Here is a 19,008-nt window from a genome sequence, read left to right on the forward strand (position 1 = left end):
AAACCTAAGAAAAAATTTAACTGTGAAGGACTCAATGACCAAAATATCATCCAATTGTCAAAGAACAAGGCATTAATACTCACTCCTCTAGATTACGGATCTGATTATGAAGAGCAAGGAAGGAGACAGGAGAGTCAATGGCTTCACGAGACTTGGCACACAGCCGCACCACCTGCAGAATAAAGGAGGTCACTTTACTAAAACCTTGATACTTTTAGTTTGAAGTGCAAAATTTTAATGTATGATAATTGGCTCTCAAATGTAATTTACAGCCTTTAAGCAACATTGATGAAATAAGTTAAATGCCAGAGAGTGAAAATTCCAAGCTCAAGTTCTGTATGATGAGAAACAGGTCCAACCTTCAGGCCAGTCTTGTGGATTTTCTCTGTGAGTTGATCGACAGCAGTATTGGAAGGGGCACACACCAGTACAGAGCCACCTGTCTGCTTCACCAGCTGGTATACAATGGTGGCTGAGGTCACCGTCTTGCCTGTGCCTGGGGGACCTTGGATGAGAGACAGAGGTCGCTGCAAGGCATGCTTCAGGGCATATTGCTGCAAAGTATAAGAATCATCACCATTTATCTCATCACCATTTACCTAAGTGTCAGAACTACATCAAAGTTTCTACAAAAACTGTGACATATAAATAACAAATAGTGTTGACTGGGGAAAATCGGACCGTCCAACGAACCAGTACAATTTGGACCGCCTCATTCTTATTTACAATAAATTCATATATAAATTTCTTTTTGAAGTTTTGAGCATTTCACGATAGAAAGTAACTATTTTCACATTTCTTGTGCAGGTTTGATAAAAAAAATTGATACAGGAAAGAAATTACAATTATATGGCTGAAAGCACTGAATCGTAGCCAAAAAAAAAAGTGCGGCAAAGTTTGTTTACCAAATCAGCGGTTTTGGCGAACTTTGTTGTGGCGGTCAGACGCGGCTAACTATCCTCTTCCAAATTGATGATTATAAAGTGTTTTACCTCTACTTTATTTAGCTTCATTTTCTCACAATCAACGCTCACTTTTTGGTTCAATTTACCCCAGTAAGGAAAATGCGGCCGGGGGAAATCAAACCGGTAGTTTTTAGTGTGCAATTGTTTATATTTTGAGAATATGCATTAATATTTTGCCCTGTGTCATCTTTGGCTTATAAAGGGGATTGCTTACTCATTATATATCCAATAATGATTATTAGGATAATTAGGGTAATTTAGGGAAATTTTTAATGAAGACTATAAGCCTATAAAGGACTTCAAAAAGCTAGGAATTGTCCGCTCACACTCTCTCTCTACAGGCTAGCGAGTGATAGCGAGCTCAATAATCTATAGAAAATGAATGTGGAAACCAATGAGCAGTATTTTTATACAAAAAATCAGCTCCCTGTTGCTCGCTAGCCTGCAGAGTGGGAAGGAAAATTAACGTGACCAGTCTTTCGACACCCTGAGCCTATACCCTGTTTTTACTCAGCTGATCCTCTTTCGTCTGCTAGGAGTGCCCATTAGTAATATAAATGCATATAATCTGCTTATTATATGCTTATGTATCACTTCATAGGGACCTTATAAAAGTACCTTTCACATACAGAATAAATAATCTTCTTACTGAATACAATAACTTCAAGTGGCCAAGTAAATGAGTAGGCTATGTAGTCTATGAGTAACAGTTTTTTGTTCTACACTGTTTCTTGCCATTGATTTTGTTATTTTGAATGTGAAAGGCTCAATGTTTATGAAATAAAACTTTTTATTTTTTTGAGGAATTATATCCATTTATATATATATATATATATATATATATATATATATATATATATATATATATATATATATATATATTTTTTTTTTTTTTTGCATTTATAAAGGGTGGTTCAAATTATCCCATGGGTGGTTCAGTTTACCCCGGTGGGGGGTTCATATTACCCCATTTTTTTTTATAACTGTGAACCACACTTATTACTTCAAAGCTGAAGAATCTGCTATGAATTATTTTTTTTATTAGTGATTTAAAGGCAATAACTTGCTTATGTTTTCATAAAATTTTTGTAAGTTTATCTTAATAAATGTGGGAACAGTATCAAAGTTTGTCAAAACCTGGTCCAAATTACCCCGGTCGACACTAACCACAAAAGCTAAGTTCTTCGCAATACACGAAGTGAGTATCTAAATTCAAATAAAGATCAGTCAAAATAAGACATCCACCCCTAAAAAAATCATGCAATTCTATAATAAACCAAATAAATATGAAGGCAAGTTCTTTACCTGGGAATTATTGAGGGTTGGCAGATTGGGAGCAGACAGCTGCTTGGGAAGGTGAATATGACGGAAGATGAGTTCATCGATCTCCACATGACCCAGCAAACGATGGTATATGTAAGGTGATACAGAGGAGTCATCAACAGCAAACTTGCGTAGGGCAGCCTGCATCCTAGGAACACACATCCATACACATAGTTAAAATGCTGAACTGGCAGCTCATTACATTGAAAAAAGTCAGTTAAAACAAAAGAAAAGGACAAAAAACCTAACAGATGAATACATGCAAAGTGAAAAAAATTCAATGAATCATTTGTGTTTAAGGGACAAGCAAATGCCTGTCAATACATTTGATAAAATAATGTTTAGAAATGGAGGTGAGGGTGGTATGTGCAAAGATAGCATGTAAGCAGTGAAGAAAATAATAAAGGAGTAGCTGAAACTCATAAATCCATTTTCTGAAGCATCTGAACTGTCTTGTAAGTTGTCTATCATACGCACGATATTCTTTAAGAAATCTTACGGGATGGAACAAAACAAAGCACTCCAATTACTATGATTACCATCTAAATTAGGGTGCATTGTAGCTTATGGCTAAGATATGTGGCAAAAAAAAAAAAAAAAAAAAAAAAAAGAAAACAACGCACCTATCAAAGCTGGTTGACTTCCACACAAAGTCAACCACGAACTTGTCCCGGCAGTCTGTGGGCACTCCAACATTGGATTTCAGCTCTATGCCCACCTCCTCCCCAAAGTTGTCAGGGATCTTGATGACATGCCCCACCCCAGACCAGGGTTTATGCAGGTCTCCCAGGTACCTCAGCCGCAGCTCATCCCCATGCATCAGCCGCATATCTGGCAGGTGAATAAAGGTGTGACATTTCTGGCTTACTATGTGCCATGCTTTCTTTCTTTATCAAATGTCAAATAAATAGTTTTCATCTTACCTCCATCAGTTTTGGCAAGAGTGAAGTAAGCACAGATCTTCTTGTTGAGGCCAATATCCCAGCGCACTTCTATCTTGTCTTGAGTCTGGGATTCCTTCAGCTTCTTGTCATAATCTGCTTCCAACTTCACCAGCGGACCAAAGATGTTTTGGTACTGGAAACCATCCTCGTACCTAATGCAAAAATAGTGTGAGGCAAACAATCTGTAATTTTTCCTGAGACTACTTTCAATTTACATTTTCTCCTCTTTACTGACACCAGGAGATATCACAAGAAACATACACAGTTATCTACCAACCTGAGACACACTTGCTGGGGCTCCTCATCCACACCAGGCCTCTCCAGGTCATCAAAGGTGGCTGAGGCATTCTCCTTCCACAATTCCTCTAGCTTGTTGATTTGCTGTGCTGTTATCTGGCGGGCACGCAACTGCTCAGCCTCGGAGGGGACACGCACCAGCCAAGGCAGCAGTGCACGGTCGTTGATCAGAGGTTTCCACTGCTCGGGATCCCTACCGGGCAAGCACTTCACTCAGACTTAAAATTATGCATCTCACTACCTATTTACAGATCTTAACCTTTGTCCATCTCTACTCTCAGCTAGAACAGATTCCAGTTTGTAAGATATGCATATCTTAATGGCTTTTATCCCATACATATCATTCAATCTCTTAGTATCTTAATCAGGCTTTGAATGTAACCCAGTACATCTTTAAGGTCTTTCTTTCAGCCTTTTACTCTCTAATTCAATTATGTATTTTCACATTTTCTTATTGTCTAAATGCAATTAAGCTTGCATACAGGATTCCATATCAAATAAACATACACAGACAAAGACTGTTTGATCATAGAGCAAGATACTAAATATAAAACAAATCAATATCTTTTGGACAGAAAGGGAAAAAATACTATAAATATCATACTTTTAAGAAAGCTTGACACAGCAAAGGGTAGTAATGAGATTTGAATTTAAAAGCAAGGGATTGTAAATAGAAGACCATCAATGAATGCAGGGGATTATATTAAATCTGAGAGGACTGAGGTGCAAGCAATACATACAAAGAAAGAAGTACCCAGAAACTTCTCTGTTGTGGTCACTCCTTATACAGTAAGTTTGCAAAGGAACAAAGGAATAGAGTCAAAGTCATATAGGCAAATGTACCAACTGCAACAATTTTTCAACTTCACAATGGAATTCCTTCAGACTCACCAATTCATGTCCCTAAGAGAGCTTTGGGCAGCACATGGCTGGCGGCACAGCAGCACCACCACAGACTCAGCCTTGGCAGGGATGAAGCCCAGCACAAAGACATTTTTGACAGCACAAGCATAGCACTCCAGCACAGTGTCCCGCACCAGGCCATCCTTGTGAAGACTCACCTCCTGCTCCAAAACAACACCAACACAGATAACATTATTGACTATAAATAAAGGAGAAAAAGGATGAATGCTTTGGGAAAGAAAAGTTATTTGAAGAGGTAGTACACATCCAAATTGTATCTTTATAGTATCATTTCAAATATGTATAACTACTTGGTCTAAAAAAGAAAAAAATAAAAAGAAAAATAAACAAATAAATAGAAGGAAAAGCAAAAGTGATTATAAGAGCCACAGAGAAGTCACATGTAGCCTCACAACAGGACGCACCTTGTGCTTGGCGCGCACCAGGTGGTTGATGATGTGAGAGCCGGAGGTGTTGCCGCGGCCATTGCAGAACCACTTGTGGCACACATTGCACATGACAGCCGAGGCCGGGTCATGGATGCCACAGTACCGGCAGGCCCACTCAGGGAGCTCCTGCAATACAGTACTAACTTAGGCAACCCAAGCAACTAAACTTCTCACTAAGTAAAACCCAATAATATTTCAGTAATCAAGTGTTGCAGCTTCATAATTTCAATCAGAAAAAAAACTCACCTTGGTATAGAAGGCATTTTCATCTTCCTCCTCTTCAAATTGCAGTTCTCCAAGGGTCTCTGTCACTTTTTCCACCTCTGCTTCTACATCTCCATTGACAGTAACCTGCAATACATTTGAAGTCACATTTACTTGTTCACAATAAGCAAATACAATTCTTTATGTGTATGGTAACACCTAGAGGAATCAAACAGGAGTTATGAAAAACTATCTTCTATTTTTAATAACAAAACCTTTAAAACATAGCATTATTTTTGCAATTTTCATTCTTTTTCCTATTACAGTAATAGATATTTGCCTATCCATCACCTCATTATGTTTACTTTTATTTTTCTATTGACCTTTCTACCAAATGCCTCATATCCCAGCCTTACTTTTTATATTCATTTGCTAATTGACACATGAGATGCACTGATGACAAGCATAGATGACAAGAAAGCATTTAAGTAATTGTTTCATTCTAGTCCCCATAAAAAGAAAGAACCTCTAGCTGCCCTGCAATACCCTGCTGAAACCCAACCATCCTTATCAGCTGTATCTTGTTTGTTCCAAATTCTGTAGCATATCAGTGACTGAAGTGCGGGCATATCTAAAACATTTCCTCACTGAGACTTGTTAGCCTTTATGATTATTTCAGTGATGTTGGGATGCAAGATGTATGAATTCTGCAGTCAGTATAATTTTTTTCAAGTGTTTTAATTCCAGCATAATTAATTTATATTTCATATTTTGTGTTAAGTGCTACAGATGCCTAACAACAATGAGGGTTTTGACGCCATGCAACAAGTATGTTATCACTTCTGATAATGCCAAACACAGCCATTAAAAGTTCACTCCAAAGTCCAATAGCTTCTCTACATATTTTCCTAACATTTAATAATACAGTACTTATGCCTGAAAATTTTGAAGTTAACATGTATTTGTGGACCGATCTTTGGTACATACTACACCAATCTGTGGTATTTTGGCTAATTCTCACCTTACCCGTTTCCAAATATTTATCCTACAAAGTATGAAGCTGTGGTAACAAGACATGCAACTGACACACACAAAAAGAGCAAGAAAGCAAAAGAAAATCATTTCAAGAGCATATCAGAGTAGGGGAAAAAAATATTAACAGGAAATGACAAATAGAAACAGAGAACAATGTCCAAAATATAAATTGATAGAAATGCAAGTATATATATATATATATATATATATATATATATATATATATATATATATATATATATGTGTGTGTGTGTGTGTGTGTGTGTGTGTGTGTGTGTGTAACAAAAAAGATGAAAAAAAAATTACACAATAGCCAGTGGCGAAGATTTTGTGGGGGGAACAAGCACTACTGAATATTTAGGGTCGATAGAGAAAAGGTAGAAACAGACGGACAAATAGGCACAGACAGGTTAACTCACCTTCACCAGACAACTTTCCCTTTAGCAACAAACCGTTATAACGTGATTAAGATTGTAGAATAAACATATGGAAATTTAGGAAGTGGTAAAGGCAATTGGTAAAGATAAGGAAATAAGGGACAGAGAGACAGATAGGTTAGCTAATACCTTCTCAACATCCACTACATTCCCAGCCTACAAGAAACCCTACACTACAAGATTATGATTGTAGATGAACACGTGGGCATTTAGCAACATGACTACCTCACAAAACAGAAAATTGATAAGTAACAAGACAAGAAATACTAACTACAACACTACAACTACCACCTTCCCTCAATGACCACAATGCAACACACGGCAAAATCACGACTGTTTATTGTGCACACATAAAAAAATAAAATAAAAAAAAACGAACAGCAAGGACTAAAAAACAGATGAGATAGACAGGTTAACTAATACAGCCATTACAGTTGCCATGGTCCCTCCCATTAACAGAACCCTCCCTATGAGCATCTTCTCTCCCTCACCTGGCTGTGGGAGGGCTGGGTCTTGTCTAGCGGGTCACCCTGGGTCTGGGTCTGGCTGCCGAGGGTCAAGTTGAACTCATACTCAGACCCCTGCGTGTCAGCCCCCAGAAGGTCAGGCTCCTCAGTGTCATAGAAGGTCAGACTCTGAGAACTGGGGCCGTAAGCGTCGACACTCATCTCTGTTAGGGTTTCACGCACTTCACGCGGCGTCCAGACACGAAATTTCAACTCTTTTTCCGTTCAAATCTTTCTTCCCGCACTACCATGTCGGGAACCATGATAGCAATAGAGGGTTTGATACCAAGAGACCAGACTTGAGAGAAAATAAAAGACTGTCGTACTCTGATCCTTTTGTAGTATTTGATCTTTTATTGGGAGGCGATAAGTTCTGACTCGATGATATAAGTGTAGGTTTTAATGCTACAAACATATCATCACTCACCACCTACTTCTGATATCTCCGGGCACACGTCACCCATAGGAGCTGCATGGTGAAATAATGAACTAATATACTACTTCAAACTTATTGCAGCCCAAGACATCTTATGTATAGCCTGCCTAAACTAATCCTTTACACATTCCTTGTAATTAAAATTGATGTCCAAACGTATAAATGACTTTTTTGTCCAGTTCCTTCATGGCACTTTGGCCATACCGAGGCAAAACGCGTATTAGAATGACGTCATGTGTTAAATTATATCTTCTCAATATCAAGGGTCAGTTCAGGGCAAAAACCATCATTAAGTATTAGTAAAACACCAAATAATTAAGCAGCTTTCACATACTGCGCACCTGCTGCTCTCTCGTGTACGATTTGGCGGTGGAAAAAAAAAAAAAAAAAAACAGGCATGAAAGTATGTAATAAATTAATCTAATTTTTTTTTTAAGATTTACTCTCTTACACGGAATGGTAATATTTTCATGCAGGTCATTACTAAACATATTACAGTAGCAATTATGATCTACCCTACTATGCTTAGTAGTTATAAATGATTGTAGTCTTTAATCTTAATTGAACGATTATTTTGTTATCAGTTATCATAAAAAAAAGTATTGGAAATGTTTTTACGACTTTAAAGGTATATAACATGCTTCATCTTAGGTAAGGAAGTTATTTCCAGTCCTTGATCCCCTCCCCATTCACCCCCTATCCACTACTCTACAAAATGCAGACGACATCTCTAGATAGAGAAAAGTTATATCATATTCATCTAAGAAAAATGTAACAAGGATGGAAATGTCTTCTTTCCTTTATTCTTCCGCTTTTGTTACATCTATATATATTAATTGTATTATTAAAGGTCATTCACACTCTTATATATATATATATATATATATATATATATATATATATATATATATATATATATATATATATATATATTGCTTATTCTATCATATCTACTTAGTAATTATCACTCTGCTTATCACTATACACACGTTTTGTCTTTTTTTCATCCAATTTCCTGATGAATATAAAATGTGTGTCCGAATTCATATAGTACTTGCATTACGTTGTCAAATGTCCGTAGTCCGTACCTTACTTTTGACAGGTAATGGCAGGCCGGCAAGCCAACGTGTCTCTTATTTTTAAGTGAACTGTTGTTTGCAGCGCCTGCAGGGAGCTGTGAAGGAGCTGGGCTACCAAGGAATACGTCCTCCTTCAGCTGCATGCAATAAGTGGCCGAGAAAGGGTGTAAAAAGAGGTGAAATAGGGTTGTTCACCCGAGTGCCGTACTAGCTTACGGCCGACCAAGGTATGAGTGACTTGGGGATTGCATCATTGTGCCTCCTAACTCTTGTGCAGAATGAGTACTGAGTGTGGATGACTAACAGTGGAGGAACAGGAAGGATGTACCTGGTGTGCTGTTTGCTGGTTGGCCATGACTAGTATTAGCCCTCATGGGACACCAGCTGTACATTATCATATTTCTTTCCTTTCTTTACTTTTGTATTCATTTAGATGTATTTTGATAGGTTGTAGTTAATTGAATTGATTTTTACTTACATTGATTTTAAATGACTAATAGTATACAGATATGTTGGATGATTCTTTATAATAACACTCTCCCAAATCCTTCTCCCAGCATCCCTAAAATCTCCCAAACACTTAATCATGTCTCCACGCGGTTTTAGAGAACATAACATAACATAACATAAATAATAGGATAACAAAGGGCCACCAGGGCCCATCTAGGTTATCCTGTATCAGCGACCTCGTCATCAGTACTTAAAGATACACTTACAAGTATACATTATATACTAATTCTAAATATTTGGCCCATTAACAGGGCTAAGTCCTGCAGTGAATTCCTTTGCAATCTGTGATCCCCATACATGGGGATCATGTCTTGTTTAACTATAGTAAATTTCTTATAAAAAACTATCATGCAGCGCTATACATAATTATAAATCTAATAAATTTAAGTGCTTATCTAATCTGTTTTTAAACATTGTTAAACTAGTGTTATTTACAACCCTCTCTGGCAATGCATTCCAGAAGTCTACCACCTTATGACTAAAGAAATATTTTCTTATATCTAACCTGCAGCCTTGCTTTCTAATCTTCCTGCCATGATTTCTAGTCCTACTTCCCTCCTCTAAGGTAAAGAAAGATCTCACATCTATGTAGTTTGTATCTGAGAACATTTTAAATAACTCTATCATATCCCTCTTATACATCTCCTCTCAAATGAAAACATGTTTAATTCCTTTAATCTATCTCTATACTCCAGGCGCTTTAATGCTGGTATCATCCTAGTTGCTCTTCTCTGAACTGCTTCTAACATGTTGATATCCTGCCTATAATGGGGTGACCAGGCCTGTATGCAATACTCTAAATGGGGCCTAACATAGGAATTATATAAGCTACACCACTTCCTTACTTTTATAACTAACATTTCTATTTATAAAACCCAGGATCCTATTTGCCCTATTTCTTGCTTCTAAACATTGCTTTGAAAATTTCATAGTCCTGTCTATCACTACTCCTAAATCCTTTCCTCCTCTACTGCCTCTAGCCAACATCCCTCCATCTCATAGCTAAAGTTTGTGTTGTCTTTACCTAAATGCATAACCTGACACTTTTAGAATTAAACTCCATCTGCCACCTGTCTGCCCATGCTATCAGCCTGTCCAGGTCTCGTTGTATTCTGTAATTGTCCTTTTCACCCTGTACTGCACATGCTATCTTAGTATCATTTGCAAACTTTGATACTTTGCTACTAATTCCTATATCTAAATCGTTAATGTACACCAAGAAAAGAAGAGGTCCTAGCACTGATCCTTGGGGTATCCCACTAACCACTTCCTTCCACTCAGACATTGCCCCATTTAATACTACCCTCTGTTTCCTATCAGAAAGCCATTCACTAATCCAATCAACTAACCTACCTCCTATCCTATGCAGTCTCAATTTGTACACTAGCCTCCTATGCGTTACCTTATCAAACGCCCTGCTAAAATCTAGATATATAACATCTATGCTATTTCCATCATCTAACTTCTTGGTAATATATTCTAAGATATCGAGCAAATTTGTAAGACAGGACCTCCCTGATCTAAAGCCATGTTGGGTATCTCTAATGAATCTATTCTCATTTAAATGCTCCCAAATACTACCCTTAATGATTTTCTCTAGTATCTTACATACTATACTAGTTATATATTTTTAACCTAACCATATATGTACGTATGTATGAAATATTATTTTCTTATGAATTTAATTATTTCTGTACTTAATCTAAGCGTGGCTCTTTTAACTCACCTCTTTCTTTAATTATTTGTCTCACCACCTAGTATACATGACATTCATTTCTCCCACATTGATTCTGTCAGGCTCTCTGGATTGAACTAAACACTTGTATCATTATGTACACAGCTGACAACTTGTAGAGCATGTTTCCAAGTATGAAAAACTGTCCTCTTTTAACTGTAGTCACAATATATAGGAAACTAAAACGTAACTTCCGCACATTATTTTGACCTGGTTGATATTGGGCAATGAGTTGGTTAATACCAAGCAACTATTGCTGAGAAAAAGTACAACAGTGAAAGTAGTAACCTTCATGCAAGACATCCATAAGTAGCCTTGACCACTGAAGAGAAATTACCACCACACACCCACACCTTGCATCCCTCCCTCCCTACCTCACTCACTGCTTAACCATCATCCACTGCACTGGTAAGGCTTCAGCTATAGTAGTTATTCTATAGGCTTCCTGTGTATTGTAAGATGCTATAGGCCTGTAATGAACAGTGGTTGATATGATACTGACAAGCAGAGTTTTGACAGTAACAGATACCTTGCTGTGAAATGTATCATTGCTTAAACTCACATTAAGAAATACTGTGAGCCTTTGCTTTTTCAAATGAATTAATGAAACTGCTGCAATCATAGAAATGCTAAACTTGCAATAGCTTCCTGTAGTGTCATATTATATATGCCATTATAAGGTGCCCAGATGTTTAAGAAGAAAGTCCTTACTGCAAAATAATGCTAAGACTATTTCCTTCATAATATGCACAAAGTAAGATAATAGAGGTATATTTTGGGAATTGGGAATATACTACTATAATGAATTGTTTTAGTGGTGGTATATATATATATATATATATATATATATATATATATATATATATATATATATATATATATATATATATATATATATATATATATATATATATATATATATATATATATATATATATATATATATATATATATATATATATATATATATATATATATATATATATATATATATATATATATATATATATATATATATATATATATATATATATATATATATATATATATATATATATATATATATATATATATATACTTATGCTTAACAGGTTTATGGTTGTATCGTGGGTCTCTCGGACAGTACATTCACTTGTCATGGCTGCTAAGTACAATGTAGTGTTTGTACTTGGAGGACCCGGTGCTGGCAAGGGGACTCAGTGTGCCAAGATTGTGGAGGTGAGGATGTACTGAAGGTCATATTGGATAAAAGCTCAAAAGCTGTGCTGTGATTCAATTTAAGAAATACATTGTTTAAAATCACTTCCTAAACAAATAGTGTAGGACTGTTCATTGCCTTGCTTTGAGAAGATATTTCTTTGTGTCTCAGTGCTTTCTTCAATAATGGTTTCCATAAGCTATTTTTTGCAGCTTATCTATGTACTACTTTCTCTTCCCATGTATAGCTGCTACTTCATACCTTGTACATACTATTTGGAAATTTAAATGTTTCTACAGTTGCATGTTTATCAGCTTGATATTATACTAATACCTTTCATAAGTATAAAGTTTTACATATTTCAAAAAATTACAACTTGCTATTTACATATTCCAGCATCAACATAAGCTAATAAAAACTGTGCCTTATAGTTTATTTTTATTACAGAAATTTGGATATGTGCATCTCTCAGCGGGTGACTTGCTGCGGGAAGAGCGAGCCAAATCAGGTAGTGAGTATGGTGAGCTCATTGATGGCCACATTAAGAATGGTACCATTGTCCCAGTGGAGATCACGTGCCGTCTCTTGGAACGTGCAATGAAGGTGAGTGCAAAAAATTGGTTATGTGCTACTTTTACTCCCATTATCTAGAGATATCACTAGATGCTGAGATCATTGTATAAAGATTTTAAAAGAAATTGGCTTTAGTAGATATATGATTTCATGTTATACTTTGTAACTGATACTTTACTGATTAGGCATGATTAACTTAAAAATGAAAAGCTAATAATGATAGTAATTACAGATTACAGCTAAAGTTGAAATTCACTCTACTAATGTAGTACCAATACTTTGCAGAATTCTGAGAAAAATGACTTCCTCATTGACGGCTTTCCACGAAATAAGAATAATTATGAGGGATGGAACAAAGAAATGGGTGACAAAACTGATCTCAAATTTGTTTTGTTCTTCACATGTCCTCTTGAGGTATGACCATTTGTATTATTTTAAAATTCAATAAAGATAGCTTAGGCCATTGTTGAGGCTAATACTTGCATTAACAATATAAACTCATCACTCATGATAGTGGTATACACATTACAGTGAGTGGTACCATATGACCCACCTCTTCATCCTGCAGGTGTGCACCCAGCGCTGTCTGGATCGAGGAGCAGCTGGGTCTGGGCGCACCGATGACAACATTGAGTCTTTGAAGAAACGTTTTGACACCTACATGAATGCCACTATGCCTATCATTGAGCACTATGAAAGCAAAGGTCTGGTTAGAACCATTGATGCCACAAGGGATGTTGATGAGATTTTTGACGAAGTTTCAAAGCTTTTTGCATAAATTTCTCCACTGGTAAGTACTAAATTATTGAAGTAGTTTTATAATATTGTTGTAAGTCATAGTCTTAAAGATGACAGCTATATGATAAAAGTTATCTTTATAAGGCATAAAGCTAATAAATAGCAATTAAAAATAGTAACTAGCTTGCTAAATTCTTTTATTATAAACTTAGTATCTCAGAGACCCTTGTCAGTGGTAGAGCAAATCTATGGAGGTGTGAGAAAGGCTTAATAAGCATACTTGATTTATTTACATATTTATATATGGAGTATTTATTGTCATATAACACAATATTGTTTTACAGATCACACTACCAAAATAGATCAAAATGTTGAAGACTAGCATGCTGGCATCTTATGTCCATGACATTACAAAAGAGACTGGAAATAAGAAACATATATAAGTAACTTTCTTTTGCCAATAAGATCAAACTATGAACTAAGGAACCTTGTTGTAGTAGTCTCCATCAATTCCACAAGTGAACTATTCAGAAGGGCTTCTCGCTATGCCTGATGCTTGGAGTGGTGACTTTGATTGGAACAGCAACAATTTTACACATGGGTGATATCAGCTTGTCATTTTTATTATGCAGTTGAACATCAGTGATCCACTTCATTACTCTGCATTAAGTATCTGATGGGGAGATGCAGGATAGCAGTAGTATTAGCCATACTTGAAGGCTTTAAGTGATGCCAGGAAAGGGCCCTCAGGAACAGCTCCACCAGGTACTATATTTATTCCATCAGGTTAATGGTAACTTTAAGTGGAAACCAGTATTGCTTAATATACTTGTAATTTCATAACTTCAGGTACATGTAAGTTCCTTTACCAATTGTTAAGTCTTAATATTTATATGTAGTATAGGGCTGTCATGCATGTCGGCTAGCCTAATGAATTTTTATCCTCAGTTGGCACCACTGAGGCTGTGAAATGAATACCAAGATTTAACTATCTTACTCTCAGTCATTATTGGAAGCTGTCATTCCAGGCTTACCCACAGGAAACCAGATTAGTATATACGTATTGTTACTCATATACACTCCTGTGTTTATAAGAAAACCACTTTCTTTGGATGTTTTGCATCATATGAATCAAAGTATATATATATATATATATATATATATATATATATATATATATATATATATATATATATATATATATATATATATATATATTGTTTGAAAACAAATTGTCACATGAAAAATCTGATTTTATTCACAGATGTACCTACCTATTTTTAATAATTTTAATCATGACATACTCTTTTTATTGTTGTGCTCTTTAGCAAATTTTCATTGTACTCTCATTTTTTGCTGTTGATGTGAATTGCTGAGATTACTGGTAACACTCTTGTAATTCCATATTTATGATGAGAGGATGTTTAACAATAATAAACATATGAGGCATTCAGAACAAATTGGATATTACACAATTCAAGATTAAGTTACAGTAACTGTTATTTATAGTCATACACAATCTTTTATTTGAGTGTTAATATATTTGTTGAAAAATGCTTTTGTTTCATTTTCCAGTCAATAATTTATTATAATATGGGGAATTAAGGAAAGAGAGCATCATTGTTCTTCCATTTATTAACCTGTGGGCACCACCAGGCAGCAGTAGTTGATGCTAGCCCTTATGTGATATGGCTGTGTTTTGTTACTACACAAAACAAAAATGAAGCAAAATTCAACAGGTATAAATTTTGTTCAAAGATTCCAAAATGTGTACAGTAGTATTGCTATGAGATACACATACATTATGCACCTTAGAATGATACCTTGAAAGTACTGGCCTGTGTTAAGATCAGTTAGACTAACACTAGCCTTACTTTCAAGTTCTCAGCACCACTACTATTCAAGCATTATGCAAGTCAATGTTGATAAAAAAAAAAAGGCAAGCAGTACATTGATTAGCCTGAAAAAGAACTTATGTCATAAGGAAACTTAGGAACAACAATATTCCTCAGCACCTCTTCAACAGTGCATCCATACTAAAACTAGTTCCAGAGAGCATGTTGCAAGAGTTGATAACTTCATCTTTTGGGCATAAGTCCAACTACTGCTGCCTGCACCTGTCTGTACAACCTTGGGCATTCACATCACACCCAACCCACAGAATGACTGACGACTGGACAAAATGATGTTACACATAAGCATTTGTGCATCTAGAACAGTTACTGAATTGTTGCAGTGGTCAGTGAGAGGTAACAGACACCACAAAAGAAAGATAACAATATTACATTTCATTGTGGCTGTATTATTTTATTTTTAATGATTTTTGTTGTAACAAATCTAAGTACATGATTACCATGATTTCACAAAACAAAACAACAGAGCACCTAGCCATAAGCCTTAAGTGCTGGTCACCATGCTGCTGGGACAAGTGAGATTCATCTTCACCACCACTTGTCCGAGTAACAAGCTAAACTAATAACATCCCTAAAATCCTGCACAAAGAGGAAATTCAAGGTTTTCTTCTAATTTTCTTATTCTTGTATTGGAGGCAGTGGTCATTCTGTCTTTGGCATCAACTGTAATTTATGAAATAACTATTTAGTAGTCATTAGAAAAAAAAAAAAAAAAAAAAAAAAAGTACATATGGAGTAAAAACTCCAAGCAAGAGTGCCATCAGTTTGTTGCCAAGAAACACAATGATAAACATATTTTCATGTTAGTACATAATCAAAACAAAAGAAACCTTGTATTTCCCATACTAAGAGTGCATCCAGCACACTGTAGAAGCACTGTACAATGTTAACAATATGCTTCTCATTTAATATGCTATGCCTTTACTCAATACTGCTCATTTGACTAAGTTTAGTTTTCTGACATGTAGTACACTCAATGTACTCTGGAACTAATGTATATTTGTTGCATCTGAACAATATGTATCTCTTCCTTCAAAAGAAAATGTGTTTTAACTGATAAACTCTGGAATTCTCTGCCTGCATGATTCCATTTGTTGCACCATTCTATGACTTGAACATTTTCAAGAGGCATATCAAGACACCTCTCACACTGAATTGACTTATCATTTCAGGGAGCAACTATGTCATTTTTTTTTTTTCACTCGTACAGCCTTTGGCTAACCTCCCTTTGTATAAAACATTTGCAGCATTCTTTTGCAAATGACACCAATTTCACAAGCACATCAAACAAAAATCTTGACCAGAAAAAAAGCTATGCTACTATCACACCTTTCCAGGTGTCATAACTAAACCTGTATGCTTATGTATAGTGTAAAAATTAATTACAATTTGTGAAAATAACTACCAATACTGTAGTCAAATTTTGTGCTTTTGACATTTCTAAAATTTGTAACAGAATCTTGGTGGAACTTGTTAAGCAATTTTTAGCTCACTGTGGTGGATTATACTCTGCTAGTCTTTGTAAAGTAAACAGGTGCCAATTAGGCATGACTTCATACTGTAAGGACAAATATAGTTACAGTACATCAGCATCCATAACTGTGATAACCACATAACAACCAAATCTTAAGACAAAGCCATCAAGGACAAGAAAATGACAGAACACAACTTACAGTGAAAAAGCCCAGCTTAATACTGTAGTAAAAAAAATAATAAATAAATAAATAAAAACCTGTTTACTCCAAAAACCTTTCCATAAAACACTTCTGAATACCATAGGCAATTTGGTGGCTACCAAACTGTGTCTGCACCACTGTCATTACAAATATAAACTGTAATAAATACTCAACTGACCACTCAAAGAAATCATTGTAAACATTACTAAACACAACCAAACAAGTCATCATTGGTCTAAAATATTTTGTGCACATGAGAGAGAGAGAGAGAGAGAGAGAGAGAGAGAGAGAGAGAGAGAGAGAGAGAGAGAGAGGAAAAAAAAAAAAAGTGGTGAAACAAAGGAAGTGTGGGCAGCAATGAGCCCAACTAAATGAAAATGAAACATTTGTACAGATAAAGGTTCGTTCATGGAATGCAGAAAAAGAGATCAAATGTGAGAAGATAATGTTAATGAAAGGAATGTCAACCAAATACTGTGCTTGTCCTTACCAATGTATGTAGCATAATTAAGCCAAAAACACTGAGCAGGATCAAAAGAAAACAGCCATGAAAGGAGAAATAGTAGACAACCCGTGTCACTTTCAAACATGGAACTGCATAGCAGCTTATTTACAATGACTGTGAAGCTCTGTGTGCTTCCTCTAGAATTTTATGGGGTTTAAATCCAAGAAAAAATAAATAAAAAAATCCATTAACATTATGCTGCTAGACATGTAATTTCCTGATAACTAAAAGGTGGTTGCCTGTGTAACAAATCCAGCTTCACATATGTCACACAACTACAGACATACTAAGGTTCATTCACCATGGGTGCAGCAGGTGATGGCAGGATGAAATGCATCCCACTTGGCATATGATCTTTGTCTTTGCCAATGCTTGAAATAGCTACTTGTATGCTACAGAATTATTAGAAATGTATCCGAGTGAAACCATAAGAGGTGTTCCTACTTCAAATTAATGGAATAGTTTCTTCAAATTTCATTACCACTTTAATTTTTGGAAGGGGTGTCAATGACTGGATTTACCAGATACCAGAAATAAAAATAATATGGTAAGTGTTGCAGTTTAGATTTGAACACAAATAACTCTGGAAAACTAATAGTAAGATTTAAACATGAATGAGTACAATGGTGGGAATCTTTTCTTTATTTACTGCCAAATTCTTAATTCTTGTTGTCAGGAACAAATGATGAAATATTACAAATTCATTACCATAAAACTGTTAAGAATAAATTGTAATGTCATTTCCTTATACATATAGTGTACTGTAATACTTTACAGTGAAATTTGAATATGGCAGTAGCCTCAGCTAGTAGTAAATAAACATGTGTAGGATACAAGCAAGCTATTGGCCATTAGTGGGACCCATGTGTTTGACAGACCAATAATGAGTTTTTATTCCCTATAAATCCCAGTAAAGATACGCTTTTATTCCAGTTTACCCTTGCTACCTTTTCCTTCATAAGCAATAGACTCCTTGGGTGTCTGAGAGCCTCCTTGCTTGTGGTTCACCACATAAGCTTTGCGGAAGAAGCGAGCGAAGAGAACAAAGTAGGATGTGTACATGAGAAGGGAGATTTTAATGTTGTCGTAGGAGACGTGACACTCATTGCCAGCCTGTTTCACCTGGTAGGCCCAAATGTTCACCACTGCTCCCATCACCATCTGGGCCAACTGAGCAGTAGTGATGCTCATGGCAATCCAGCGGGGAACCCGGAACTTGAGGGCCTTGAGGGCGTAGTAGCTGTACATGGCACTGTGGACAAGGTAGTTCATGCAGACAAACCAACGAGCGGTGGCGATGTAGTCAGAGTAGGAGTACCAGGCATAGAGGAGGACAGTGACGTGGTGGTACCAGTGGAGGAAGATGAGTGGCTGCTTCCTTAGTACGATGAACACTGTGTCGCCCAGCTCTGGTACCTTGCTCAACGTGAACATCCAATTCCAGAACCCACCCACACGGTTGTCAAGGAAGCTGTAACAAAGCAAGGCTTATTAGAAGCTTCTATGAGAAAAAACAGTAAATACATCAAATAGAAAACTCAAATTCAGTAAGTACTGTGTCATGAAGGCTGTTGTGAAATGC

The 19,008-nt window shown here is 36.1% G+C and overlaps 3 protein-coding genes across 7 annotated transcripts in view; 1 reads left to right on the plus strand and 2 right to left on the minus strand.

Annotated features, from left to right (window-relative positions):
- Positions 1-7,341, minus strand: part of LOC123519356 (regulator of nonsense transcripts 1-like) — a 16,925-nt gene extending 9,584 nt beyond the window's left edge. The window contains exons 1-10 of one of the 2 annotated variants that reach the window (XM_045280615.1): positions 7,049-7,341; positions 5,128-5,232; positions 4,858-5,004; positions 4,421-4,593; positions 3,510-3,722; positions 3,212-3,384; positions 2,912-3,119; positions 2,271-2,436; positions 360-554; positions 84-172 (exon numbers count right to left, since the gene is read on the minus strand). In XM_045280615.1, the coding sequence (XP_045136550.1) occupies positions 84-172; positions 360-554; positions 2,271-2,436; positions 2,912-3,119; positions 3,212-3,384; positions 3,510-3,722; positions 4,421-4,593; positions 4,858-5,004; positions 5,128-5,232; positions 7,049-7,225 (1,646 nt within the window). In that variant the 5' untranslated portion in view covers positions 7,226-7,341. Of the gene's footprint in view, positions 1-83; positions 173-359; positions 555-2,270; positions 2,437-2,911; positions 3,120-3,211; positions 3,385-3,509; positions 3,723-4,420; positions 4,594-4,857; positions 5,008-5,127; positions 5,233-7,048 lie in introns of both variants that reach the window. The other variant, XM_045280614.1, reaches the window with a different exon arrangement.
- A 1,207-nt stretch (positions 7,342-8,548) lies between these two features.
- On the plus strand, positions 8,549-14,887 carry LOC123519218 (UMP-CMP kinase 1-like). Of its 2 annotated transcripts, none has more exons than XM_045280335.1 (6): positions 8,549-8,805; positions 11,915-12,041; positions 12,469-12,624; positions 12,880-13,008; positions 13,163-13,384; positions 13,677-14,887. In XM_045280335.1, exons 2-5 carry the CDS (start codon positions 11,919-11,921, stop codon positions 13,370-13,372), a joined length of 618 nt encoding a protein of 205 aa, XP_045136270.1. In that variant the 5' UTR covers positions 8,549-8,805; positions 11,915-11,918; the 3' UTR covers positions 13,373-13,384; positions 13,677-14,887. The 2 variants fall into 2 exon arrangements, with proteins under 2 accessions (XP_045136270.1, XP_045136271.1); XM_045280336.1 differs by having other exon boundaries at positions 8,578-8,601.
- Positions 14,888-14,949: 62 nt separating this feature from the next.
- LOC123519217 (elongation of very long chain fatty acids protein 6-like) overlaps positions 14,950-19,008 on the minus strand; it is a 45,971-nt gene continuing 41,912 nt past the window's right edge. For all 3 annotated transcript variants that reach the window (XM_045280333.1, XM_045280332.1, XM_045280334.1), the window contains exon 2: positions 14,950-18,897. In XM_045280333.1, coding sequence (XP_045136268.1) covers positions 18,351-18,897 — 547 coding nt within the window. In that variant the 3' untranslated portion in view covers positions 14,950-18,350. The remainder of the gene's footprint in view (positions 18,898-19,008) is intronic.

Source organism: Portunus trituberculatus, chromosome 45 (assembly GCF_017591435.1).
Source record: "Portunus trituberculatus isolate SZX2019 chromosome 45, ASM1759143v1, whole genome shotgun sequence".
Classification (NCBI taxonomy): domain Eukaryota; kingdom Metazoa; phylum Arthropoda; class Malacostraca; order Decapoda; family Portunidae; genus Portunus; species Portunus trituberculatus.